This window comes from Callospermophilus lateralis, chromosome 2 (genome assembly GCF_048772815.1).
Source record: "Callospermophilus lateralis isolate mCalLat2 chromosome 2, mCalLat2.hap1, whole genome shotgun sequence".
Classification (NCBI taxonomy): domain Eukaryota; kingdom Metazoa; phylum Chordata; class Mammalia; order Rodentia; family Sciuridae; genus Callospermophilus; species Callospermophilus lateralis.
Window position 1 is genome coordinate 19,529,209 of NC_135306.1, and position 26,314 is coordinate 19,555,522.

Consider the following 26,314-nt stretch of genomic DNA (forward strand, 5'->3'; position numbering starts at 1 on the left):
ATGTCGGAGGGACGGCCAGCGACAGGGCTGGATATTCTCCACACACCGCCCTGCCCTCTGCAGCTCCAGCCCTCAACCGCTCCGGGTGGACGGCCAGCCTGCTGGCTAGGCCCCAAGAACTCAGTCTACCTGGGCCCACCAGGTCGACCCTGCAGAACCCGTCAGGATCTACCTGCCCTGCAGCCGCTCACAAAGGCTCCCCCCAGTAGCTCAGGAGCCCGGCCACATGCCTTTTATGTCCACCCTGCGAGGCCAGGCCCAGGGCTCGCAGGATTCCCATGGCCAAAAAAGGACTGCAGCTTCCCCTCACCCTGCCCGGCCCACCTCAGCCTGCAGCAGGGAGGGAAGCTGGGCTAGACCGTTCACAGGGGGCTCTTCACGTATCCTACTCCATGTGTCATTTTACCCAGAGGGGACACTGAGACCCAAAGAGATGACAGACTTGCTCCCTGGCCCTGGTTCTTCAGGGTTTCCCCCTGCGTCCTCTGCAGCCGGTACAGAGCTTGAGGTGTGATCCCAGCCCAGGCATCAACGAGAACAGATGTTTACGGAACATGGACTGCAAGCCTGGGGGTTTACCCAGGGACTGCCGTGACACAGACCAACAGGCTCGTGCCCATGGAGACTCTCCAGGGAGAAACCAGACAGACCAGCAATGACAGGAGCACTGGCATTTGTGGAGCCGTCTTCTAAGCCCTGCCGGGTATTAACTCACTCAGTTCTCGCAGCTCAGAGGCAGGAACTGTCACTGCCCCCCTAGTTCAGAAGGGGAAACTAAGCCAGAGCAAGGCCCATCATTTGTCTGAGGCCAGACGACGGACATGTGGGATCTCGATGCAGGAGGCTGGTTCCAGAGCCCAGATCTTTACACTTCAGCACGTTGTGGTGAAAAGCCTCAACCATCCACCGGGCAGACAGGAGGCTGGGACAGCTAGCACCTGGTGCGGGTGAGTTCCTGCAGGGACTCACGGCTCAGCTGAGGCTGGAGAAGACCAAGAAGAGCCAGCCAGACAAAGGGATGCTCAGGGATGCTCAAGGTACCTACGGTCAGGGGAGGGGTGGCTTCTGAGACAGAGAAAACCACACGCCTTCCCAGCCAGCCTCCTGCAAATGCCTCAGTGATTGATAGAAGCATATATAAAGTCTAACGAGTCATTTACACCTTGGTGACGGTGACATCTCTGCTGCCAGCAAGTCCATGAGACCTCCCTCCACCAAGTCACTTTCCCTCTCTACATGGGGAATGGTGGACTTCTTCACAGAGGTTATGGGACCAGAAGGCCATGGGAACTGGGCCAAGCTCCTTTCCTGCAAGTATAGTGGGGAGAGGGAAGAATAGAAGTCTCCAGGTGGCCGTGGCCCAGAGAGGGGCCGAGACAAAGGAGGAATAAATAACAAAAGATTGGAAATTCTGGGATTGAAGTCTCCTGTATAAGTCATCTCTGATCTCAAGTACCTGGCACAGGACCTGGCTCAGAAGAAGCACCCTAAAATTGTTCATGAACAAGCAAATGAGCAAATGAGAGTCTCAGGAGATGACAGTAGGGATGGGATTGAGTCAAATCTGATCCATTGCTCTGTAGAGTCCCACTATTTCTAACTAGTATTTCATAAGTTTAGGAATTCTGGCCAATGCAATAAGGCATGAAAAACAAATAAGATGGGCTGGGGCTGGGGCTCAGCAGTAGCACACTTGCCTGAAATGTGTGAGGCATTGGGTTTGACTCTCAGCACCACATATGAATGAATGAATAAATAAATAAGTAAATATCAACAACTTAAAAATATTTAAAAAAGAAAAGAAAAACAAAAAAGATCTACTATCCTTTGAGAGGAAGGATAAAAAATTATGTCCTTTACAAACTACACTAAGTGTCTGTCCAGAATATTCAGGAGGCCTGACTGAAATGCCAGTAGAACTTATATGATAATTCAGTGAAGGGGATGGTCATAGATCAAACACAAAAAGTACAAACATACAAAAATCAGGATTTATCTTCAATAGCTAGAAAATATAACAGGGAAGAATATTCCAATAATAACAGCAGAAGAAACATAAAATTTCTAAGTATAAACTTAAAAAGAAATGTGCAGAGATTATGCAATAAAAGCCATAAAAGTTTACTAAGAGATGTTTAAAAAAGTCAACCAAATGGAAGGACAAGCCAAGTGGGTAGATAGAAAAAGCTAACATTTTAAAGATGTTAATTCATATATTAATACATTTAATATAATTCCAATAAAAATCCCAAGAGGGATTTTTTTAAAGGAAATTAAGATGGCCATAAAGTTCATATGGCAGAATTATTTTAAAAGAAGTTAAGGGAGACATACAGTACAAAGATAGTAAATTTCAAATAAAATATTATTTTGTTAACATACAAATATACAAGCAGAGCAATGGAACATAACAGAGTGACCGGAAGTAGATACTTGTCTATCACATAAAAATCAGAGGAGCAAAGGTTGTTCCCTAAAGGGTTAACTATTACAGGAAAACAATGTTAGAGCCCTGCCTCATACCCCCCACTGAGATTAATTCCAGATGGTTTGAAATTTTTAATATAAATGATATTGTGAAATAACTAGGAATGAAAGTGAATACTTATCTGATCTTCAGATGTAAAAGAAATTTCCAAGCATAAAAACAAAGTAGGGTTGGGGGTGTATCTCAGAGACAGAGCACGTGCTTAGCATGTACAGGGGGGCCCTGGGTTCCATCCCCAGCACCAAAAGCAAAAAAGTAAAGCATTTTAAACTTTACCTATTGGTAGGTCCCTCTGCAAATCAGCTGACATATGATAAGTTCCTAATAAGTGTTAGCTATTATTGTTATTTCAAAAAAAAAGGGATAATACTTCCATTTGTGAAAATCATCATGAATACTCTCCAAAGGGAAACAACAAATTTTTGTAGAGTAAGTGAAAATTTAATAACCCTATGGATAAATGTAAATGAATTTTACAAGTTGATAACAAATGGCAACATCCCAATTCTCCAAATATGCCAATGCATAAATGGTAAAAGACAAATGAAAATAGACATAAGAAACACATTCATCATAGATGATCAGTGAAATGAAAATAATACTGAATTATCTTCTTTTAATGTTAGCAGCAGCGTGAATTGGCTCAGCCTTTCTAGAAGGTAGCTGCTAATGAACTAACTGTTGCATGTTTGTATAGACACTAGGTGGAAGGCATGTTATAAATCATTCACGTGTATGTGTCTGCGTGTATATATGTCTTAATGTATATAAAGATACCCCCATCCCTTCCCATGGCTGAATCCTCAGAACCATGTTATAAGGTATAAACTATTATTATCCCATTTTACAGATGAGGAAACTGAGGGCCTACATGTTTAAGTACCTTGCCCAGAGTCATCCACCCAGCAAGGGATGGAGCCAAGATTCAAACTCAGACACACTGGCCCTTGAGACCACGTTAGCAATGTTATTATTATAAATTTATCCTGATGAAATAATTAGAGAGTCCACATTCATATACAATAATGTTCTTCAAGATGTTACTTATAAAAAAAAGTTACTTGTATATTAATAAAAAGAATTTATAAAAAAGGAGATCAGTTAAAGACAACATAGGATATTGATGTTGGCCGGGCGACAAGCCATCAAAGCCCATGTGGGGGAAGCCAACTTAATAAGCGGGAAGGCTCCTGGTGAATGTCAAGTGGGGAAGGCCAGGCGCAGCCGGGCGCAGGCAGTGGGTTCACGGTCACTTGGAGGAGCCAGGAGAGCCCAGCAGCCGGAGGCGGAGTTGCCTTGTGACTCATGTCCTAGAGCCAGCAGCAGATGCTGGGTTGCTGGCTTTGTCACCTACTAAAAACGTAACCCTGGGCAAGTTACCTAGACACTTGGAACCTTAGTTTCCTCACCCATAAAATGGGGCGATAACATCTGCCCCACAAAGTGCGTGACATTCTCCAGCAGCGCCCACCAAAGCTGCTCAAGATGTCCTCGGTGCTTCTCGGACCCTTGTGAGTGCCCCCAGACTGCGGTTCCAGCATCAGCACCCCACCAGGGTAGCACAGGCCAAGCTGTACTTCCTGGACAGCCTGCACGGCCCTCTCACACCTCCCCAGATCACGTCCCTCTGCCAAATCCTTCCCATAGCTTCCTGCTGCTCCTGGGATCAAGTCCAACAGCCTACCAGGCCTGCTGCCCTCCCTGGCCTGTCCCTTTCCCTGGTCACCCACTGCCCTTCAGAGCGTGGTTCAACCTTCCTGTTCTCCGGGAGGAGGCCCTCACCGCCTAGGTCAGATCATTCCCGGGGCAGCCTGGGCCTCGCCCAGGAGCCCCAGCCCCTAGACTCGCCCAGTCACAGAACTAGGAGGTGACAGAGCTGGGATCTGAAGTTGGCCCATGGGTCTCCAGGGTCTAGGCTCTTAACCACTGTTCTTTCCTGAAGGGACAGCTCTGTGCCAGTGAAAGAAGTACAGCCACCGGGGACTCACCCTGAGCCCCTGGGGTCAGCCACCACGGCCATCCCAGGGGCCAGTGTCTCTGCTTCACACTTGGGGTCCCTGAACTCAGCTCCGGGAAGAAGCTGGTGAGTCCTCCCGTCACTGGACAGGAACAGGGCAGGTGTGGGTTGGTGGCACCCGGGCACAGCCTGGGCTCTGCAGGGGCAGATGCGGTGGGAGCCCAGCCTGATGGGTTTAGCTGTGGAGCCCAACAGCTCCTTCCCAGGCAAACCCCCGGGGGCCGACTCAGCCCTCAGCCACTGCCAAGACAGCCACCCCAGAGGGAACCTCAGCCTTTGATCCTTCACTCCTCCCAACCTCTGGAGCACAAGATCCCCTACCTTTCCTCAACCCACCTGCCTCTCCCACCCTTGAGGCTGGTATGCACCTTCAGCCCACAAGGGGATTGGTTGCTAAAAGTGACTGCACCGTGGCCAAGTCAGATGAAGGGCCGCTCTGGTGGCAGCCCTGCCTGTTTGGTTGATTCCTGTGCCCACAGCACCTAGTAGGTGTTCAGTGAAGGATAGATGGAAGGGTGGTCCAGAGGCAGCTCTGGAAGCAGACAGCATACAGAAAGCGCAGGGCCTTGGGCAGGCCAGCTCTACAGCCCCACCAGGTCAGCGCCCAAAGGCTCTGCTGAATAACAAGGACCCTCGGCAGAATCCCACCCACGCAGATACGTGGCACTCATTCAGCCTCGGCCAAGCTACCATTCCATCCAGGGAGACCCTCTGCTTTAACCTATCCTGGTCATGCCACCTTGAGATCAAGGACAGCCTGGGCTTCCCACCCTGGTCTGGCCTGGGGCCACCTCTGCTCACTCCGGGGCTCAGGGTCAAGTGTCCAGGCAAGGGCACGACCCTTACCTTACATCCACTTGGCATTTCATCCAAGTCCCCGTGGGAGAAATAGCAACTGATTCCAGTGAATTCTCTGAAACTCTTCTGTGACACACATATTGCCGGACACTCACTCTCTCTATGGCCTGGGGACAGTCAATCAATGGCTTGCATGAAACCACTTGACCTTTGCAATTGAGTTAGCAAGGAATGACCTTGGGGCTCAGCCAATGAGGCTGGAGTCCTGTCCCTGAGTCTCAGTCCACAAGTCCCAGCTCCAGGCAGTAGCAGAGCTCACCTGCTAGGGACCAGCCTCAGTGGCCACACTCAGAGCTGCTTCTCCAGTGGAGAACAAGCTGCCCGCAGGCCCCTTCCTGCCGTGGCACGTCTGTTAGCAGGCTGGAGTGGGCTGCTGCGAGCCTGGCGCTGAGGCCTGTAGCGCTCAGAGGTTGGCCAGAGGAAGGAGCAGACAGGACATCGGCTGCCAGGGTCAGGGTCAAAAGCAAAGGGTCAGGCTGGAAGCAGGGGGAGCAGTCCCACACAGAACAGCAATTTAAACAGCTGCTGACCGTCAGCGTGTTGAGACAACCATGACCTCAGGGAAGCAGACATCTCCCCTCTCTCTCCCGTGTCTTTCCCCCTGACCCATGGGGACAGGTTCCTGGACAGGGTTTTGTTGTTGTTTTTTGGTACTAGGATAGAACCAGGGGAGCTTAACCACTGAGCCACGTGCCCAGCCCTCTTTATATTTTTTTGAGAGACAGGGTCTCGCTGAGCTGCTTAGGGCCTTGCTAAGTGGATGAGGCTGGCTTTGAACTCTCGATCCTCCTGCCTCTGCCTCCCCAGTCGCTGGGATTACAGGCATACACCACCATGCTCAGGCTAGACCGGGTTTTAATCTGTCTGGGTCTCAGCTTCCCCATCTATAAATGGGTACAGGACCCCACACTCATCTCTGGGTCTTTGTGGGGGATCAAATGGGACAAGCCAGGTGGAATGTGGGCCCAGTCCGGCACACAGTAAGGCTTCAGTGGACGGTGTTTGGGGGTCATCATTGCTGTTTGCCTTATTGGAACCCAGAGCTCCCCAGACAGCAGCTGGACACAAGACAGCTGAGAGCCCCGTCACTCACCTTCTAAGGAGGGGTCTCAGCCCAGCCTGGCCAGAGTCACAGACCAACAGGGACCAAGCCTGCTGCCCCCATGGCAGCTCTGGACAAGATCCGAGCATCCAGGGCTACTTATATGTGGCTTTGTCCACAGCAGACAAGCTGATGGGGGGAGGGAGGCGCCTGCTCCTGAGGCGGGAGAGCGCAGCCTGGGAGGATGCTCGGTGGCTCGCCCTCCTGGGGCCAGCTAAAGGCTCTCCTTAAAGGCTCTCCTTTTGTCTCTGACCTCTGCAGTTAGTCGCATTAGCAAGGCAGGACCTCGGGCCTGGGCCAACCAAAGCCCAGGGGCGCTCTTCACCTGGCCGCTCCACAGTGGACACAGGTGGGCCCAGAGGGCCCTGAGCAGAGCCCCGCCGCTCTTCCTGGCTTGGCACCCGGGCCCCTCCCTCAGCACAGATGCTGTTCTCTGAACTTCAAGGCTCTGCATCTTCTCCCCCACCCCCATCTCCTGCCATTCCTGAGACTTCTCTTCCCATGACCTAGCTGTTCCCACCCATCTCTCTTCTTAGCACTCCGAGGCGCTCACTCCATATGCCGCCTGGACAACACAACCCCTGCCCAAGCTCTAGGAATAAGCCAGAGGTCAGCAGCCAGGGTTTCCTGCATCCTAAGAGCCCCAGCCACTAAGGTCTCACTAAAAACAAACCAGAGTATTCTAGGAAGGCTCCCTGGGGGAGGTGGCACTTCTGCCAACCCATCCCCCTACCCTGGCTCCATCTCCCGAGTGAGTTCCAGAATGTCTTTCCATGAGTGACCCCTGGCTGGCTGGATGACAGGTTCCCCGATGCAACATCATCTCGGTCCTTCTGCTGGGTTCCAGATTCAGTCACTCAGGCCAATACTAGGAAGGCACCCCTTTCCCCGCCCGCCCACCGGCATCCTCTCAATCCCACCTCTCCCCCATGTCACCCCGCCACCCTCACATGGCATCCGGCGATCTTTCCAAAGCACGATGTTTATACACCCTCCCCAGCTCCAAAACGGACACGCCCCCCCCCAGAGTGTGTCTTATACACCGTGAAACCTGCGCTGCTCACAGCTCTGTCTCTCTGCCTGCGCCCCTGGAGGCCCCAGGCCCAGCTGATTCCTCACGCCCTGTCCCCCAGCCGGAAGCCAAGCTTCTCACTGGGTCCCCAAACAAGTACAGGGCCCCCAGACAAGTACCGGGCCAGCACTGGGAAGGCTCAGGGTGTCTCTGGCCTGGGTGAGAATCCTCTGCCAGACCCTGCAGCCCCTCCACCAGAGGTCCTCCGGAAGCACCCCAGCACCGTCCCAGCCCCGGCCCCCACTCCATGGCCACTCCCCAGGCCCCACAGAAATACTCACTTTGGCTCCAGGAGGACCGGGCAGGCCTGGGTTGCCATAAGGCCCAGGGGGACCCTGAAAGGGGAAAGAAACAAAAGGTGAGAGAAAACAGGAAGCCGTCCCACCTCCAGCAACGTCTGGGACCTTCCTTCTGACTACCAGTAAGTAAGCATCTTCTGCTAAAGCCTACGCGGCCATGGCTACCCACCTTTTACGAGAGCTCCTCCGCGCCTGGCCCTGCAAGAGCACCTCCCGGGTCTTATCTCCTTTCCTCCAATTAACCCGTGCGGCATTATTTTGGAGATGAGGAAGTCAGTGCTAACAGAGGTTTGTAACTGTCTCGGTCACTCAGCTGCTACTGGGCAGAGCTGGACCTTGACCTCTGAGTGCAAGCCCTTAACCTCCAGATTCTGCCTCCTCTCCACACCCTCTTGGCCTGGCCCCATCCGCCCTTCCCAGTTTCCTCGAGCTCACGCCACACTTAGCTATTTGCTTCTCTCCAACATGCCCGGTCCTGCTCTGCTCACCACCTTGGACATACCCTTCCCGTCATGGGGCACGCACATCTTGCCCATCCACCCTTTCTGACCGGAACCGGACCCATCCTTCAAGTCCTGGCTCAAAGGCCTCCCCCAGCCTAAAGAGGCCTCTCCACCCTTTGGACTCCAGCTGGACTTTTGTTCGGGGTTTTGGGGTTCAGAGCTCATGGAGGGTGCACCTGACCTCTTTGGGACAAGGGTGCATCGCTGTGGCCACAGCACATGGCCAGAGCTCCCCTGAGGCTGCAGGGCCTCCAGGGACCCTGAAGCAGGACCCAGACAGTCCAAGAGCTTCGGTTAAGGTTGCAGAGCAGAGCTGCAGCCTGTGGGAGTGGGGTTCCGAGTGTTTGTGCTCAGACCCAGTTATTCGTAGCACTGGAGCTTCCCGGGCAGCTCTGCGTCCCCCCAACAGCTGGTTCCTGTCCTGTCCACTTTCTCCAGCAGGAGCCTGGCTGCTTTCCTCCAGCAAGGCCACACAAGCCCTCAGAGTCAGGCGACACCGGGGGTCTCTGCCCAGCAAGAACAGTCTGGGGCAGTGTGGGTGGGAAGGGGCACCTGGGGGGGTTTACTGTCCCCCGACCCTACTGGCTGGGTGACACAGGCCCTCACCCCAGCCCTTCTTGGTGCATCGGGGTGGCCGTACAGACTCGCTGTCTTCCCTCCTCTCTGAGGCCCGCTCCCCAGCTGCAGCCGGTCACATTCCAACCAAGGCACCTCCCTCTTCCTCAGGCCTGAACTGGGACCCTCCCCTTCTCTGAAGGCTTCAGGAAAGAAGAGTGTCCAGAGTGCACTCGGCCTGGGGAATGGCTAACTGCCACGTGTGACCCTCCTGCAATGACCAGCCCTCCCACCCCCTCCCGCCAGTCCACCAAACACCAAATCCTGGCGCACAGATGGAACACGGATGTGGCAGACCCTGTCCCCAGCCTGCGACTTCCCGGCCCCAGCCTCAGTCTCCCATCTCTCCCGGGAATGACTGGGTCCCGGAGGTCTCTAAGGAATCTGGAAAACCTACAGTGTCCAGTCCAGGGGGATCCTGGGTCTGGCTGCAGAGCTCAGGCTGGGTGGGGGTGGTTGGGGGCCAGGGGTGGCTGCCTCCCCTCAGTTGTGCCCCCAGCTGCCCCACAGATGGGGAACTGGAGCTCTCAGCTGCCCCATCTGCAGCCTGCGAAGGTGGGGGCTTCCTGCTTCCCTGCCCCACTCCCCCCACCCCCCCGGGCCTTCTCCAGCCACTGCCTTGCAGAGAGACGAGGCCCATAGTTGACTGGAAGCCAAGCAGACTGATTCTATAAATGTCGCAGCCCCGGGAGTGGGTGCAGGGAGGGCTCAGGGCTGGGGGAGTTCATGGAGATGGGAAGGTGCAGGTGACCTCAGATAAGACCCCGTCCCTCCCGAGGCCCAGGCCTGCCGTCTGTGCAGGGCAGCCCCGGGGTTGCTGAAGGCAGCTTTCTATTATCTTTGGAATTTTCTGATCTATGGAATTTCCAACATAGAAACAGGATGGTGGGGGTGGACGGCCAAAGCCCAGAGGCACAGCAACGGTCATCTCCGGGGGCTGGGCGGGACTGTGGGCAGGCCTTACCGTGACCCCAGGTTTCACCCACAGGGAAACTGAGGCCAAAGAGAGCAATGGGATTGGCCTAAGATCCCACAGCTTCTGGGGGAAAATGCTCTTGACTTCCAGAGTGGTAGGCTTCCCAACCGTTTTCCCAGCCCCTCTCCCACCCCCTCGGCCGGGCACCGTGAAGACAGAGGGGAAAATAAGGCCTGTCTCCAACCTGGGGAGCTCACTCCAATAGACAGAAAACGGCGCCTGGGTCAGACTGCCCGGCTCAACCCGGCTCTGGCATTTACTCTCACTTCATTCAAAGCGGCTGAAGCTCTCAAGCCTTGGTTTTCTCAGACAGGAGATGACCTTGGAACCTACTTCTCAAAGGCTCGGGAAGATGCAGTGAGATCATGCCTCTAAGCAAAGAGCTCAGGGTCAATGAGAGTTTTTAAGAGCATGATCCCCATCTGGGGAGGCAGGTACGCTGCTGCAGAAACTCTGGGGAGGGGACAGTCTTCAGAAAAGGAGGTGGCATTTGATCTCAGCCATGACTGCAGGAGCAGCTTGCAAAGGAGGGCTGCCAGGTACAGAGGAGGGTCCAAGCAGAGGTGAGGGGCTGGAGGCCCCAGGGAGAGCTTGGGAATGGAGGCAGGCTGCCTGGGCCTAGAGGGCAAGGTCAAGGGGCCTCATGCTGGTCCAGACTAGGAGATCCTACGGCTGGCAGGGCCCACGACACCTGTGTGTCCTCAGTTCTGGGCATGTACTTCCTGGAAGTGCCCAAGCCAAGAGGAAATGTGGCTTCAGACAGCAGATTCCAGAGCCCTGGGCCCAGACAGCACAGGGCCAGGTCTGCAGGGAACAAGGGCTCCAGTAATTGCATAACCAGAACCAGCGCTAAAAATACGCCCCAGGCCGCTACCTCTGCCAGGGCCTCACCAGGCACCCAGCGTGGGAAAGGCTGATTCAGCCTGACACAGACACAGAAAGGGGCAGGCTTCCCTCTTAAGGGTCCTCCAAGTGTCCCAGAACATGAATAAGAGGCTAGACTCCAGGTCTGGATTGGAGAGATGCTGTTTGGTTTTCTGGTCCCTAAGAGAAGAGGAGACCAAAGGTCGGGGCTGCGGGTGGGGGTCACACAGGCACCATAAATGACATGCAGGGCCCAGGCAGAGGTGCTGTTGTCACTCTGAGGCTTGGGCCAGCTCAGATCAGCCCCGCAGCTCAGCCCAGCTGTCCTCCAACCCCCCCTCCCAGGATGGGGAGCCCAGCCCCTCCCTGGCAGGGCACATCCAGTTGACGTGTTGATGTGTCAACATCCCTATCCCAGGATGGCCCTGGAGAAATGGGAAGACACACGCAGCTGTCACATCCTCCCCAATAAACTCCGAAGCCCGTCAGCTCAGGGAGATGGTCTTCAGGAGCCCCTTCCCCACCTCAGGCTGCAAGGGGTGAGGCCCACAGTGGGCGGCTGAGGCCCTGAAAGCGGTCACTGCTGTCCCATGCCGTGTCGGTCCACAGGGCAGCCCCGGGAGCCCCATGCCCCCGCCATGCCCACAGTGGAAAGCAGGTGGTGGAGAGGGACAGGGAAGGGCCTGAGGAGACACAGCAAGCTGGGACTCGGGGGGGGGGGCGGGGGGGCAGGAAGACGCAGGCCAGAGAGCCACCCAGAGCTCCAAAGGACATCGTGCGGTCACTCACCCGAGGTCCCCGTGAGCCGGGAGGTCCAGGTAGTCCAGGCAGCCCAGGGGGACCCTGAAGAGACAAGAAGACAGTGTCAGACAGGGCCAAGTGGCAGCCAGGAAGGGCACCAATCAGCTCTGGGCATAGAAACCTGGGGCCAAGGGGAGGGTCCCTGAGGTCACTGCCCTGAGGAATCACACTCCTGGGTCTTCCAGGCCTTTCAGAAAAAGCCACCACGACTTCCCCGTCTTTGAAGCCCTTGTTCCTTGTCACCCAGATGGCTCCAGGGGCTTCCCTAACCCCTTCCCCAAGTTCCCCCCCCTTTTAAAGAGCACTCTGTTATTTGGGGAAATATCTGCTTAGAAGCCTGTTTCTCCCATCACATCATGGTCTTCTCAAAAAAAAACTAATGGGATCTGAGTCATCTCTCCTTCCCCAGGGCTCAGCCAAATGTTTGATTAAATAAAACAGCAAGAAACCTCAGAGTTCAGCCAAGTTCTCTGCAGAGCCAAAGCAGACTAGGGACTTGGCCAAGGTCACACCAAGCCTTCTTGCACCCTGGAGAGACCGTGAGCTTACACACACAGGGTTTAAACCCCCCATCATCTAGTAGCAAGGTTAGGCATAGAACCACATATCACCACATAGTTGTTGCAGATTTTATGGCTCTTCTTTATTTTGCAAAAAAAATTGATTTTTTCCAAAGAAAAAAAAATTTTTTCTAGTTGGGTTCAGTGATGCCTGTAATTCCCATGACTCGGGAGGTTGAAGCAGGAGGATCGCAAGTTCAAGGCCAGCCTCATCAATTTAGTGAGGCTCTAAGCAATTTAGTGAGACTTTATTTCAAAATAAAAAATAAAAAGGGCTGGGGATGTGGCTGCGTGGTTAAGGGCCCCTGGGCTCAATCCCGGGTACCAAAAACAATTTAAAGCTTGTGCTAGTATTACTTAAAAATCGTTTACTACTAAACTTTGGTGCAAGATGGGAATGCGTGGAATACCCGTGAACATGTACTATCGCAGTGGCAATGACTCCATGGTGAAATATGGTAACCAGCCTGAGCCTGGAGAAGGAACCACACACCCCACATGGGCTGTTTCAAGGTTGATGAGACTGTCCGTGTCTAGCGCAGCAGTGTGTGGTACATACTGGCACTGGAGTGTCCCACATGTCCACCCTTCACTGTGGCCCCTGCAACAGCGCCTGCGGCCTGCCTGCCTCCACTCTGTCCTCCACCAGCCTCAGTCCCTTTCCCAAGCCACTCCCTTGCTCAACGACATTTAATGGCTCCTCATTTCCCACAAGAGAAAGGCAAGTTGGGCATTTAAGATGCGCACCTGCCGGCCCTCACCTCCCTTCCATTCCCACAGAGAGGGAGGAGGCAAGCAGACTAAGCACATCCTGGGCTCAGCTTCCTTCCACTCCTGATTTTCAGAGCCGGGACTCTATGCAATCCCGTCCACCTGAGTCTCCAATGTTCCCCTTTAAAATGGGTCCAATCGCTACTGCCCCGTCCACCCCAAGGAGCAAACGAGCATTAACTGCAGTGCCTGGTGTGATGAACTGGGCCCGAAGCCTTCGAAGGAAGCCAGGCTTTCGAGGATGTGTGAGGCCTGGGGAATTCATTTGTTTCAAATAACCATCAGCGAGATTCCAGGTTTCCTGCCCAGAGTTAAAATGGGCCGCGTTGAAAACTCAGCCCGCTCTGGTGGTAATTAATCCCGATCTCACGCTGGGCAGCCCGGCTGTCCTGGCCTGGGAGCACCACGTGCTTGCCGGCCCATGAACAAAACCCAGAGAGATCCAGACAGGCAGATCCGGGCACCAGGGCCCCGCGGTCACTGGGCAGGAGCCCTGGGGGAGGGAGGAAAAGCTGCTGCCCGATCTCCGAGGAGTCCCAGCGGCCACCGCAGCTCTGGGTCCCTCCAGCCAAGCTGGCACTCGGGGTTGGGAGGACGGACTCCAGTCCCACACCCAGGCGGGTCCCAAGGGCTTGGGATCGGGCCAGTCCACCCTCCGGTCCTCCCAAGCTGGCTTGGGTGGGGGCAGCAGAGTGCAGTGTGGGGTCCTAGGCTCACGCTGGGCAGCACCCCTTCCCAGCTGCGTGGTTTGGGGGAAGCTCCTTCCAGTCTCCAAGGCTTGCTTCCCAAACTGTCAGATGAGGATCGTTGTAGCACCTACCCGCAGATAATCTATAAAACGTGCTAATCCTGGTGCCTGGCACGCAGTGAAAGCTCCGAAAATGAGTTATTTCTGTTAGGCACGCTCCTGGAACTGGCCGACTCGAAAGTTAAAGTGCCCCCCCTCCCCCGCTACTGCCTCTGTTTTGGAGAGAAAGCCAAAGATGTCCCTCCTTAGAAGACTGTTCTTGGCCCAGTTCCCCCAGATGACCCAGAAATAAAAGGAAACCACTGGGGGCTACGGCTAAGCATTGCTGGAAGTATATAATACCCTTTCAATGGATAAGAAACCAGAGAGGGACTCAGAGAGGCAAAGTGACTTGTCTAAGGTCACACAGCTAACAAGAGGCAGAGCCGGGGTCATTGGACCTGTCCTCCTACCATGGGCAACACTATCAGGTGTGTCTCTGATGAAGTATGTGGCCTTAACTAGGTCCCTCCCCCTCTGTGTTCATCTGGCAAAGGGACATGCCAGAGCCTTCCAGACACAGGCACTTCCTGAGCTCTGGGGGCCAGGTAGGGAGAAGAAGAGTCAAATCATTTCCACCTCAGGGAGAAGGTCAAGGGCCAGAGGAGGGAGGAAGGGGCAGTTCCGGCTACGGGGCGGCCATAGCTCAAAGGCCTGGACACTCCCTCTTGGCATCTGTTCTGCCCCAGAAACGGGGGCTTCCAGGCTGGAGTCTGACCTCACCCACAGCATCTGCAGAGCAGACTCCAAGTGCCACTCAGGACCCGGGACCAGCCCGGTAACGTCAGCTCACAGCCCGGCTCCCTGACATGCAGCGCCAGCCCTAGCGGCGGGCCTGCCGAACCCTCCACCCACCGCCAGGGCCAGGGCCAGGGCCAGGGCCACAGCTGTCCGCGGGCCCGAGCGCTCCCGCTTAGTGCTCACTTTGTTCGCGGCCTGCGAGGGTGGACCCCACCCCCCGCGCCCCTCGGCCCTGGCCCAGCCCCTGCCTGTTCTGCACACAGCGGAACATGCTGCCGCTTCTTTCCAGGGCCTGAAGCCTGAGCGGGTGGCTCCGGATGATTCACGGGCCGGGGTGGGATTTTCCACTCCACACCGCAAACAACAGGGCCTCTGAGAGGGCCCAGGGCTGAGGGGGCGGACAGCGGGGGCTGCGGGCCTCCTGGGGGAGGGGGAGGAGGCCTGGGCTCTCCTGGTGCACGCAAATGGCCCCCTCCGGGCCTCCCCCAGGGTCCTGGCCTCCCACAGCCAGGCCTGGGGAAGCCCGTCCCACGGAACAAGTCCCCCCTTGTGTCCAGCTGAGCAGCCCGCCCGCCAGGCCTTGCTGAGTCTGTCCTGGCAGGCACCTCCCCTGGCAGCTGTCAGGCCAGGGGACCTTTTACAGGCCTGGGATTCGGGGACGGAGTCCAGGCCTGGGTGTGCTCTCTGCCATGTGACCCTCTTGGTCTCGGCTCTGCGTCTGTACCCTGACGGGGTGGGCAGGAGGTCTCCAAGAGCCATCTCTCTCAGACCATCTGAGTTTACGGTTATTCCCAAGAATAGCTGGGTCCAAGTTTCTCAGTAGGACTCCAGCACTTTGTGGCCCCGTGCGCGTCCCTGCGTCTCCCGGGGCCTCCGGGCCTCGGTTTGCTCAGCTTGAAGTGGGGATGGCGCCCTGTGTGTGCCTGTGGGTTGTTCTCCCTTTGCCCTCGGATCCATTCTGACCCTGGGAGCCAACCCCCCACCAGCTGGCCCTGGCCTCCTTGCCTCCAGTAGATCGGCCAATGGGAGACCCAGGCAAGTCCAGACACAGGGAAAGGGACATGTCATTTCTCCCTGCTGCGCTCTGCTGCGGCTGGGTGTCAGCTCTCCCAGGGCTGGAGAAGGCCTCCCCCCAGGACGGTCAGGCCTGGGTGTCAGGACCACATCCTGTAGGACCCAGCTTCCTCCCAAGCTGCCGGCACCTCTGTAAATAGCCTCCTAACCTCTGCGGGTAGTCCTGCGCCTGGCCCGCAGCCAGTGCTCCAGCAAGTAAACCCCCCAGCACACAGTAGGCCTCCAAGATGGCTGAAGGCAGTCACAGGGGGGAAGTTTCTCAAGATCGATCCCCAGTTTCCAACCAAGAGCCGCCAAGAGGACCCCGAGGCCGCGGCCTTGGGTGGGGCTGTTGCAGGAAGCAGCAAACAAGTCCAGGAGCTCGGACAGACCCTGGGCGCAGAGGTTCTGGCTCTGGGTGCCCCCACACCCCTTCTTACTGAAGCCACAGAACCCTGGAAGGGTAAGTCACGCTGTTTCCCTGTTTTACATGGACAGAAACTGGGACTCAGACAGGGGACGTGACTGCCACAGCGCCAGACCCCTAGAAGCCTCTCCATCAACACAGCAAAGACCGAATGGGCAGCTAAGCCAGCGGGCGGCTCCCGGCCAGGCTGTTCTGAATCTGCCTGCTCCCCCGTCCTCTCGGCCTCTCACCCAGGAAGCGATTCTGTGTAACCTCCAGGAGCCTGGCCAGGAGGTGGGCAACCTGGTCCTTGAAGGGATGCATTTGATTCTTGGATGGTCACAGAGCCTCTGCCGTGAGGCCCCAGCCCAGGCTCCCCAGGGGACACTGCAATAAGAGCCAGTGCATTCAGATGCCAGCGGCCTGACGGCGGGTAATGAGGCCCAGGGCACCCCCTCCCCGTGGGGCTTCCGGGAGCTTCCCTGCAGCTCTGGGAACTGCCCTTGCCCCCCAGCTCACCTGGACCCAGGTTTTCCCCTCCCCCTCCTGGCTCCCACGGAGCACCTCGCAGAGCTGCCACCACCCCTGTCGGCCCTGGGAACCCCAGCCCAGCCTCAGCCGGCAGCCCTGCACCCCACCTAGACCCCCACTTACGCACATTTCCCCTTAGCCACCCACCCGCTCTGCTCCTCCAATACCCCACCCCAGGGGAGACTGAGCCCGGGACGGGGAGGAACTTCCCCAGTCACCCTGGGAAACAAGCTGAGATGGCCCCGCATGCTGCCCTGCTGCAGCTCCCTGGGTGGCGTCCCAGCCAGGCCCCAGGCTGTCCTCCAACACAGCACGTGGAAGCCATCATCCTGCCGTCCACAGAAACCGAGGGTCAGAGTGCACCCGTCACAGTAGGAGGAGGTGAGGCCGGGACTTGAACCCAGGTCTGCGTGTCCCCAGAGCCAGGACAAGGAAACCCTGCTGCTGCTTAGATCCTGAAGGCCCCCTCGGGGTGGGGAGAAGATGAGAGAGGACAGAGATGTCACTGCTCAAAGGAGACACTGGTATCTGGGGGGAAGGAGAGAGCTGTTTGCCATCTGCCATCCGGTGGACAAAGATTCTAGAAGCTTCTTGGTCCCTCCTGGAGCACAAGGGGCAGGTAGGATAGGGGCCACCGAGGCGGGTTGACGTCCTCCCTCCTGCCCTTGGTGGTCAGGACGGGAGGGGCAGGAAGACCTTGGAGAGGGGCAGAACCAGAGCTCCCAGCTCCCACAGGAACCTTCTGGGCCTCCCGGCCAGGTCCTCCATCCCTCTCTCCCCGGCTCACCCACCCGTCAGAAAGGGATCAGCAATACCGCTTTTCCCTTGACTGGCTTCCACGAGGGGCCACAGGGGACACTGGGCAGGAGGAAGTGGCTCAGCAACTTGACTCGCTACCAAAGCAGAACATTCTGTGGATACCGAGCCCTCCCTCTGAGGCCAAGGAGGAGGCCTGACTCACCTGAGAAGCCCTGATGTGACCCGGAGCCCCAAGAGAACACAGGGAGAGTCTGACCCTCTTATGGGCTGTGCAGCCCTGGGCAAGTTCTGGCCCTCTCTGGGCATAGTCTCCTACCTCTGCACCTGCCTAAGTTAGAGGATTGAACTGAATAATCCCTAAGCATCTGTCCACTGACCAGGTTGATCCAGTACCTGCTTCGATGAAGGAGAAGCTCAAGAGGAGGTTTAACAGAAGGTGACCCAAAGCCCTAAGCCCCAGGGTAAAAAAACAATTTGAGCATAAAATAGGCCCAGAAATCAGATTCTATACCAAAAAAAAAAAAAAAAGTTCCTATTCCAGTTCTGCTCAGCTAGACCTGGCCTCCCCTGCTCCATACCTCATGTGGCCTTGGGAGGGAGAGCTGGCCTCCTCCACTGAGCTGGGACATGCTGTGTGGACAGAGCAGGAACCCTGGGCCTCCCCATGTGCTGTTGAAGGGAACAGTTCACCCGCTTCTGACCTCACCGCAGCTTGGGAAGCTGAGGTGTCAGTGCCCAGGGCGGCCAGGGCCAGAGGCGGGCTGCTTGGCCTGGGGGGTGAGGAGTTCCTCACTCTCCCCTCCCTCCACAGCCAAGTTCAGAACACGGAACTCCGAGGCACGTTGACATAACCGCATTGCAATGCATCGCGTTCCATACGGTCGACAATATGGTTATAATAAAAGCGGACTCTGTCCCCTTGGAGACAGGCTGAATAAATATTATTCCTAATGATTATTAAAACTCATTAAGTGTGTTTGTAAGGCCTGGGAAGTCCCCGCGCCGGCCACTGTCTCCACCTGGCAGGGAGCCCTGACTTCCAACACAGCCCAGGGGGACACCCCGCTCTGGGAGGCCATCTCCAAGGAAGGAGGAGGACAGAACAGGCCCGAGTCTTCTGGAAATTCCATCCCACCACTCCCCACCCGGAGGAATTGGCCTCCAGCTGCAGGAAGGTCGTTGCCCCTGGAGACGGTCCCAGCAAGCCAGAGGCAGCGACCCTGAGACCATCTCCTGCACACAGATTGCTCTCCCTCATCCCTTCCTGTGCGCTCCGGCCCCTGCTGACCTCCCTCAGCCCCAGCTCCGCTAGCAGGGCCTGCAAAGCAAATGCCCACAGGTACTGGCCAGACAGCTGATCGTGATGGGTGACAGGTCTGGTCTGCTGGCTCAAGTGGGAGGAGTGGGCAGCCTCGGTGACAGAAGGTTCGTCCTATCTAACAGGGTCGCCCATGGGTCCCTCTACCACCCACTTTCCAAGAGAAATCGGTCCCTAAGACTTTTAGAAGACATCTCTCACAGTTTTAAGATACTAGTCACTTAGTAAAGAATACCGCACGTGCCAAACCAAACACACCCAGAGCTACTCACAGCTGACCTCTGCCCACAACTCCCAGACCGCCGCCGGGCCTGCTGTCCTGAGAGCCAGCACTGAAGGACGCTCTGCTGCTCACCCAGCTCGCTGGGCCGGACCCGGGGCCAGGATGTCCATGGCTTTCCTGAAGTCACTAGACCTTCGCACAGGTCAGCATAGAAAGACCTTGGTCCTGGGCCAACCAGAGCTCAGGGCTGCCCCTACCTGGGCATGGCCCCAGACCCGAGTCTGGCTCAGTGGACAGGAACCTGCAGCAGGATGTGCAGAAGGAGCCCGGAGGAGTCACCCAGGGTTCCAGTGACGACTCTGCCACCCCCGCTGCCCTGCCCTGGTCAGGAGCAGCCTCTTGACCAAGCTGCCCTCTGCCCTCCACTGGACGCAGCACGCACCCCACCCACACTTACCGGCAAGCCACAGTCTCCCTTGGGCCCTGGAGGCCCCATCAACAGGGGGAACCGTGTGGGTCCCTCCAGGTGGATGAGGGAATAGCCGCTGCTCGTCGTGGGCCGGGCACCGGAGGACAGGACTCCCACGGGGGCCGAGACCAGGGCCGGGGTGGTCTGTCCACTGGGCGGGGACTGTCTGGGACTGGCCCTGGTGGTCGGGTCATTCAACAGGACATCCCCGGCTGCCTTCCCAGGTCTGAGGGAGACGGGCTTCTGGGGACCGCTCTTGGGTCCGGCTTTCTTGGAGGTTTCTGATCCAGTGGGTTTCTTGCTTCCGGCAGAGACGGAACCAGGAGAGCGAGTGGGGGGTACAGTTCTGGGAGTTCCAGTGCCCAAGACTGAAGCCACCATCATGGCTGGTGGCTGAGCTGCTCTGGGAGGGCCAGGGCTGGGGGGCGGTGGAGGTCTGCGGGTGGTGATGAGGGCAGAGGCTGGCCTCCCGGCACGGCTGGCTGGCCTGGCCTCAGCAGGGGCTACTGTGGAACCGGCAGCGGGAGGCAGGGGCCGGGTGCTGGGGGCCGGAGGCCAGGCCACGACAGGGTTCCTCTGGGCCGGCTTTGCAGTGGGATGGGGGACTTTGACAGGACGTGGGCGGGGAGTGGGAGGCACGGGCTTCTGGGTGGGCGGAGCTGTCTTGGTGAATGAAGCAGCTTTCCGGGTAGGATGAGGGCTTTTCTCAGGGGCAATTGAAGGAGAAAGGACGGAAGGCTTGGTGGAGGGACTCTTAGGGACGTGGGTGGCTGTCATTGGCAATGGTTGGGAAGCCGCGGGGTGAGTTCTGGTGGAGCCAGCCAAAGAGGCAGGCGGCAAGTGGGCAGGGGCTTTACTGCCTGACCGTTTGGCAGGTGGCGGTGGGGTCCAGGCTGGGCCTCCCACAGGGACACGCTGGCGGGGATCTGAGAGGCTAGTTCTTTGGGGTTGGGTGGGCCTGGCGGGAGCCACTGTCACTGCAGGCCCCCTGCCTGCTGGCCGTGACCCCAAGGCAGGCGTGGCAGTGGTCAAGTTCTCCAGGCCTAGCAGGGCCAGGTCACTCTGGAAGGTGAAGGGTCTGCTGGAGTCTTGGGGATAGAGGGGTCGCAGCTGGGGCCAGTCCAGGCCAGCCTGAGCACACTGCTTCCTCAGGTGGGCGCAGTAATTGTGAGCGACCCGCGTCACGGGGTGGATACTGAACTGGCAGAGGGCCCCTTCGAACTGGACAGCACGGGGGCTCATCTTCCCAAAGAGGAAGGTGCCCTGAGGGTCAAGCGTGGGATCCCTGTGGAAGGGCAGCGGGACAGGCTCCCGGCGCTGCCCGCAGGCCGTCACCAGAGTGACCGTGCGGCCACGGAGCTCCAGGGCCAGGTGGTGCCAGCGACCATCGTGCACGTCCAGGTCAAAGGCCACGGAGCGCCGAGGCCCCAGGTGGACCACGGTCTTGCCGGGGAGGAACTGCAGGCCCAGCTGCAGCTCATGCCTGCGGCTGCGGATGGCGAAGAGGAAGGCGTGGTTCACCCGGTGGGAGCAGAGACTCAGCACCAGAGCCAGCTCCGTGCCCAGGGCCGCGGGGACCAGGGCGGCCGTGGGGGCCTGCAGCCTGGCCCTCTGCGTGAAGATGAAGCCCAGCTGGAACGGAATGACCCCCGGGGTCGCGGGGCTCCGGCCGCCCCCTGGCTTCGTCCAGCTGAGGCCCAGCCGCTGGAGGACGTCCACATCTGAGAGAAGAAGGGAAAGGACATCTGAACAGAGCGCTGTCCCATGCCAGGGGCCGAGGGCGCTGCGCTGGGGCTGTCAGGCACGCACCGCGACCCCTGGTAAGGCTGCATCGTCCCTACCACAGCTGAAAACACAGACCTCCCGGTTCCAATCCCGGCCCTGCCACTTCCCGACCCTGTGGCCTTAGTGCCTCAGTGTCCCCACCTATTAAATGGGATAACAGGATCGACCTCAGAAGGACATAGGACAATTCAGTGAGGGAACACTCTTTTTAAAAGAGTCTGGCACAAAATAGCAAATGATAGCTGCTAATACCTACAGTCAGGAGGGCCACCACCCGCCAGTGTCCAGTGTTAAGGTGTCCTTAACAACAATGACACATTTTACAAAGCCACCTCCACCAGGAAGCAAACCCCTACGTGAGGGGCCACAGTGACAGAAACAGACCTGTCCCCAGAGCTTGGTAAAGGGCGTCCAGGGGCCTGTCTCACCCCCCGCCTCCAGAATCTGCCTCGTCTCCCCCCTGCAGAGGTCTCTGCCTGGGTGGGGCAGGCTGAGGAGCTGACCTCGGCCATCAGAAAGGTGACCTCTGCTGACCCTTCCCCCAGCGTGGCTTTGAAGAGAGCAGAAAGACTCAGGTATCCCTGCAACCTCTCTCCTCTGGGGAAGTGTGTAGACATCTGACTGTGGTCACATCTGCCCCGTAATTACGTTGGCGGGGTTTGCCAGAGGGAAAGGAAGGTTCCGGAATGTTTATGGAAAGCCTTCCTGACCTTCCCTCTCCCGGGTCACTTGATCTCCTGCAGTTGGCTGAGCCGCCAGCATCTGCAGAAGCCGGCTCCCGAGATCCGACTCCGCGGGGAAGCGGAGGCTGCCTCCAGAATTTCCATTTGGGTCAGGGCCTCGGGACTCTGCCCAAGTGCTGTCCCATCTCTGTGCGAAGGCCATGTCGGGGCTGGGATCCAGCACCGGGCACTTAGTCGGGTCTCAGTTAGCAACTGTGAGATGGAAGGAGGGGTGGGGTGGGGGGCGGAGGGCTGGGTCCCGGTAGAACACAGAACTCAGATCTGGCAGCACTGCCCGGGGTTCCGTAGCGGGCTCCAGAGGCGGCAAGACGCACCTGACCAGACCTGCTGGGAGCCGGGACCCCGAGCCTCAGTTGCTCCTGCTGAAAACCCAGGCAGAGTGCCTCACCCTAGGGCTCCTGAAGGGACAAAATGGTCACCTTCCCCACCATCCTGTAACTCGGCTCACGTCTGTTCCTGACCCCTGGGCCTCGATTCCCTGCCGGGAACACACGGGAGCTGGACCAGCCCTGGACATAGTGACCTGGTCAGGGGTGTTCTAAGAAGAACTGGAGAGCTCGAGGTGACTGCACAGCTCTTGGATTTAAAACCCCGTTCTTCCCCAGGACTCACGAGCCTGCTCTTCACCTCACACCTTCGCCTGTCCCAGGCTCTGAGGTGACATAAACCATGGCTTGGGGTGGACCTTGTAGGTCTGAAGCAATGGAACCCTCTTATCATCATGGAACACTTAAAACAGGAGGAGCCACTTGGTGGGGGTGAGGTGGGGGAAAGCAAGCCACCTCGCCCCTCCCCAGTCCCATTGTGCAGCCCTGTGCAGCGCGTCCCTCCCCCCACACAAAGCCCACGGCCCAGAGGACCACAGCTGGCCAGGGAAGGCAGTGCAGGAGGCGTTCCTTCTTATCCTCTCCAGGTGGGTTCCAAAGCCAAAGACCAGCCTGTCTCCAGGACCCCCAAAGACCTTCTATAGCTAAGGGACAAAGTCCCAAACTCTGAGACCCGGAGTTTCCATGGATCTCTGGCCACCGCAGAGAGGAAAGGGCAATGCTGGCCCAAACTCTTCGCATGAACAAAATCATTTTTAAAAATGGTAAATGCTTTCCATGCGCGTTTTCTCAACTGACCCAACAACCTGTGAAGGTGGACCCTTTACCGTCCCCGCTCCATAGCCGGGTTAGATGGAATCACTTGCCCGAGAGCAAACGGCTTATCAAAGGCGCATCTGGGGCTGGAACCCAGGGCCCCTGACCCCGGGGTCTCTGTTCTTAGCCACTCCACTCGACTACTCTGGAGCCGCCCAGATTCACTGGAAGGCAGAGTAGAGTCACTTCCAGAATCCCGTCGGGGGGGAAGAGACGGGGGACAGGGAATGAATTCAGCCCGAGGCCAAGATGGAAGGGCCCGGCCAGCTGGCCCCAGCAAGATCCCTTTATTACATAAACCTGGCTCCACACAGCTCCGGCCGCTCCCCAGGCCCCTCGGAGCCTGACTCAGGACTCTGGACAGCTGTTCACCTACTTTGTGGGGGAAACAGCAAGCTTGGAAAATATGACATTTGCACAAATGTTGCTGCCCGGTAGAAGTCTCTTCCGGGCATGGACCTCCCTCCCAAGGGCCCAATCCCTGCCCAGGTCAGGCCACGGGGACTCCCGGAGTGCCTGCTGCCTGCCCCAGAACACAGGCGGGCGTGGAGGAGGGGGAAGGGCAGCTATTTTAAGAGGCTTTGTGGCTGCTTGACAAACAGATGTGGGAAAGGTTTCGATTTCCGTGGGCAGCTGTGTAGCCGGCCCACTGCCGCCCTGGTCCCCTGAACAGCTCCTCAGGGACAGGCGGGAAGGGAGGATCTCACGGGAAGCAGAGGGTGGGATTCCAGGCTGAGAGATGACAGTTGTGCACTTACTGTCTCCTGAGTGTACCCACTGGACAGAGAGGCGCACCTGAGGCTCATAAACCAAAGTGCCTCATAGAGATCTGCCCCAGACAGGGCCATGACCATGGCCTCCCCTACCCCTCGCAAAGCCCAGTCCCAATCAGGGGCACGGATGTCGGCAGCCCCTGAGTCCTCAGGCCCCTTCCGCCCTCCTTTGTCTCCCCTGGACAAAGAGAAGAGAGAATTACCTTCAGGAGCTCCTTGGGTGGAGGCCAGGTGACAGGCAGACCAGACTAAGATCCAGGCGAAGAGAAAGCCCCTAGGGACAGCAGACAGCACACAGAGTCAGCTTCCGCCCTCCGCCAGACCCGGCAGAGAGCCGGTAGCCCAGCCCCCGTGCCACCCAGGGCTCCCCTGTAGAGGTGCCATCCAAGCCCCCAGGTCCCTGGGCCCAGGCTCTGGAGCAGGACCTGCCTGCAGGGTACCAACGCCCCCACCAGCTCCACAGACAGCTAAGCCCAGGTCACAGGGCAGGAGGACTTGCGCTGGGTGGCAGGAGACCCAGGGACCAGCTCAGAGCGGGTGCACTGAGCAACCAGGAGCCCTCCCGACCCTGGACCTCAGTCTCCATATCTGTACGGCCTCATGATCTTGAGACCCTGCCAAAGGCCCCTGCCAACAGGTGACAGAGCCAGAGCAGAAAGGAAGGTCAAGTGGCAAGGCCCGACTTGACCATTTGAGTGGCCACTGACCTTCGGGGGCGGGGGGAGAGACCCCTTTCCCAGGCCCAGCACTGGGCAAGGGCAGCTGCCCACTGACTTATGCAGATGGAACATGGGAAACCAGGAGACAGGAGGCTGACCCAGGTACACACCGGGCCCTGGGGCTTCTCGATGGGTGACCCCAGGGCGAGTCACTCAGCCCCTGAGCCTAGGTTGTCCCCATCCCCTCTCTCTCCTAGGCAGGCACGGGGATGAACTCAGCGCCCGCATGTTAAGGGCTCAGCCTGTCGATAGTCACAAAGGTCATCCCCCCTTTCACACCCCCCCCCAAGCCGCCAGCCGTGCACTGAGACCAGGAGAGCTACAGGTCTGCTCAGGGGCTCCTGCCAAGACAGGCAGAGGCAACATCTGATTTCACCTTCCTGTGCCAGCAGCCACCGGTGACACCTGAAGCCACTCAGGGTATCTGATCCCCAGGTGGGCAGAGGGGAGGGTGGCACGTGGCCAAAGATGGCCAGGATGCAGGCAGAGAGAGCTGGGCCAGGTGGGTGGGGAGGGCTAAGGCTGGGGTGGGCAGACCAGGGTCCGTTGCCAGCTAGGACGGTGTGCAGCTGGGGAGCGCCGAAATCCAGGAAACCCGCCTGCCAGAATGGTCGTCGGATGCCCCGGACCCTAGGCCCTTTGGAAAATAAGCTCAGCCTCCATTAGCTTTCCCTACTTTCAAATTTAATAGCAATTCCCATCAATGGCAACCATAACTTGGGCGCTTTGGAAGATACTGGTGCTTCTCCACCCACAGCCATCCCTCCATCCTGCAGTCACATGTGGACACGGACTTCAGAGGACTCCAGATGAATCTGTACAAGCCTAAGCCAATCCTGGGAATGGCATGCATATATTACTCAAATGTGGCCAATGAGATGGGAGTGGTGCCTGTCGGGAACCTCAGGAAAGTGCTTCAAAAGGACAAAGAGGTTTTCTTCTAGCCTCTGTATGTCCTTGAGTGAGGACATCCCACTTGGAGTTGTTGCAGCCATTTTGCACACGTGAGGTAACAAGCCTCATGTACAGATGAGGATAGCAGAATGGAAAATAATGCGTTGAGATGCTGAATTAACCAACCCTAGCATTGCTCTTCCTTGGGGCCTCTTAACATGGGAAGCAATAACCCCATTATTATTTAAATCATGCTGAACTGGCACTTCCCTTACTTGGAGAAAAAACTCATTTGCCCGCAAGCCGGCTGGAACAGCTCCCAGGTGCTGATGATGGTCCCTTTGCACATCCTGCTCCATCAGCTGGACCCTGCTCTCTGCCTGGTCAGTTCCCACACGTCCATTAGCTCCCAATTTGCTGTGCTCTCTGAGTCACACCACACCCACATCAAGTACTTGGTCACCATTGTCCACTTCCCTTCCTAGAAGACATCCCCCAAGGGCAGAGTGAGCTGGCCTGTTCCCTCGTCCACGCCTGGCAGACACATGGGAAGTGTCCAGTGCATTCTCACGGGATGAATGAAGATCAGCTGGAATCACAGGGCTCTGGGCCTTGAAGTGTCCTCCCAGCACCTTTGTCCGGCTCTGCTCTGGCTTTCCCAGCGCCCCCTCCCACCCACTGCATGGCCTGCCCTCAGGCTCACCAGGGCAATGGTAAAGGTCAGAGTGCCCAGGTGCCCAGGTGAGAAGGGCAGGGTAACCCCCTGCAGACCTCCCACGCCAAGCCAATGGCAGCCTCATTGGTGCTGGGAAGGATCACAGTGGCCAGAACCTGCACCGACCCAGAACTTCCCAAGAGACGTTGTTTAATTTGGCATTGGAGAAGACCAAGGTGGGGACGCGGGGACAGGCACCTCCCCGTCAAGGCTTCTCTGCACATAGCTCCTTCTTCACTACTGCTTCCTACCAGGGACACCCTCCAGGATACTGTGGCCAGATGGACTGGGAAGAGCTGTCCCCTGCATCCTGGTCTCGACAGCCCCCGC

The 26,314-nt window shown here is 57.4% G+C and overlaps 1 protein-coding gene and 1 long non-coding RNA gene across 2 annotated transcripts in view; one reads left to right on the forward strand and one right to left on the reverse strand.

The window, feature by feature from the left end:
- Nucleotides 1-26,314, reverse strand: part of Col27a1 (collagen type XXVII alpha 1 chain) — a 122,646-nt gene that overhangs the window by 92,949 nt on the left and 3,383 nt on the right. Inside the window, exons 2-5 of the mRNA XM_076845632.2 lie at nt 23,860-23,930; nt 19,202-20,934; nt 11,584-11,637; nt 7,819-7,872 (exon numbers count right to left, since the gene is read on the reverse strand). Of these exons, the coding sequence (XP_076701747.2) occupies nt 7,819-7,872; nt 11,584-11,637; nt 19,202-20,934; nt 23,860-23,930 (1,912 nt within the window). The remainder of the gene's footprint in view (nt 1-7,818; nt 7,873-11,583; nt 11,638-19,201; nt 20,935-23,859; nt 23,931-26,314) is intronic.
- LOC143392347 (uncharacterized) lies at nt 4,224-18,045 on the forward strand. The gene is made up of 3 exons (XR_013090353.1): nt 4,224-4,355; nt 4,431-4,571; nt 16,006-18,045. It is a non-coding gene; the product is annotated as an uncharacterized LOC143392347 (long non-coding RNA).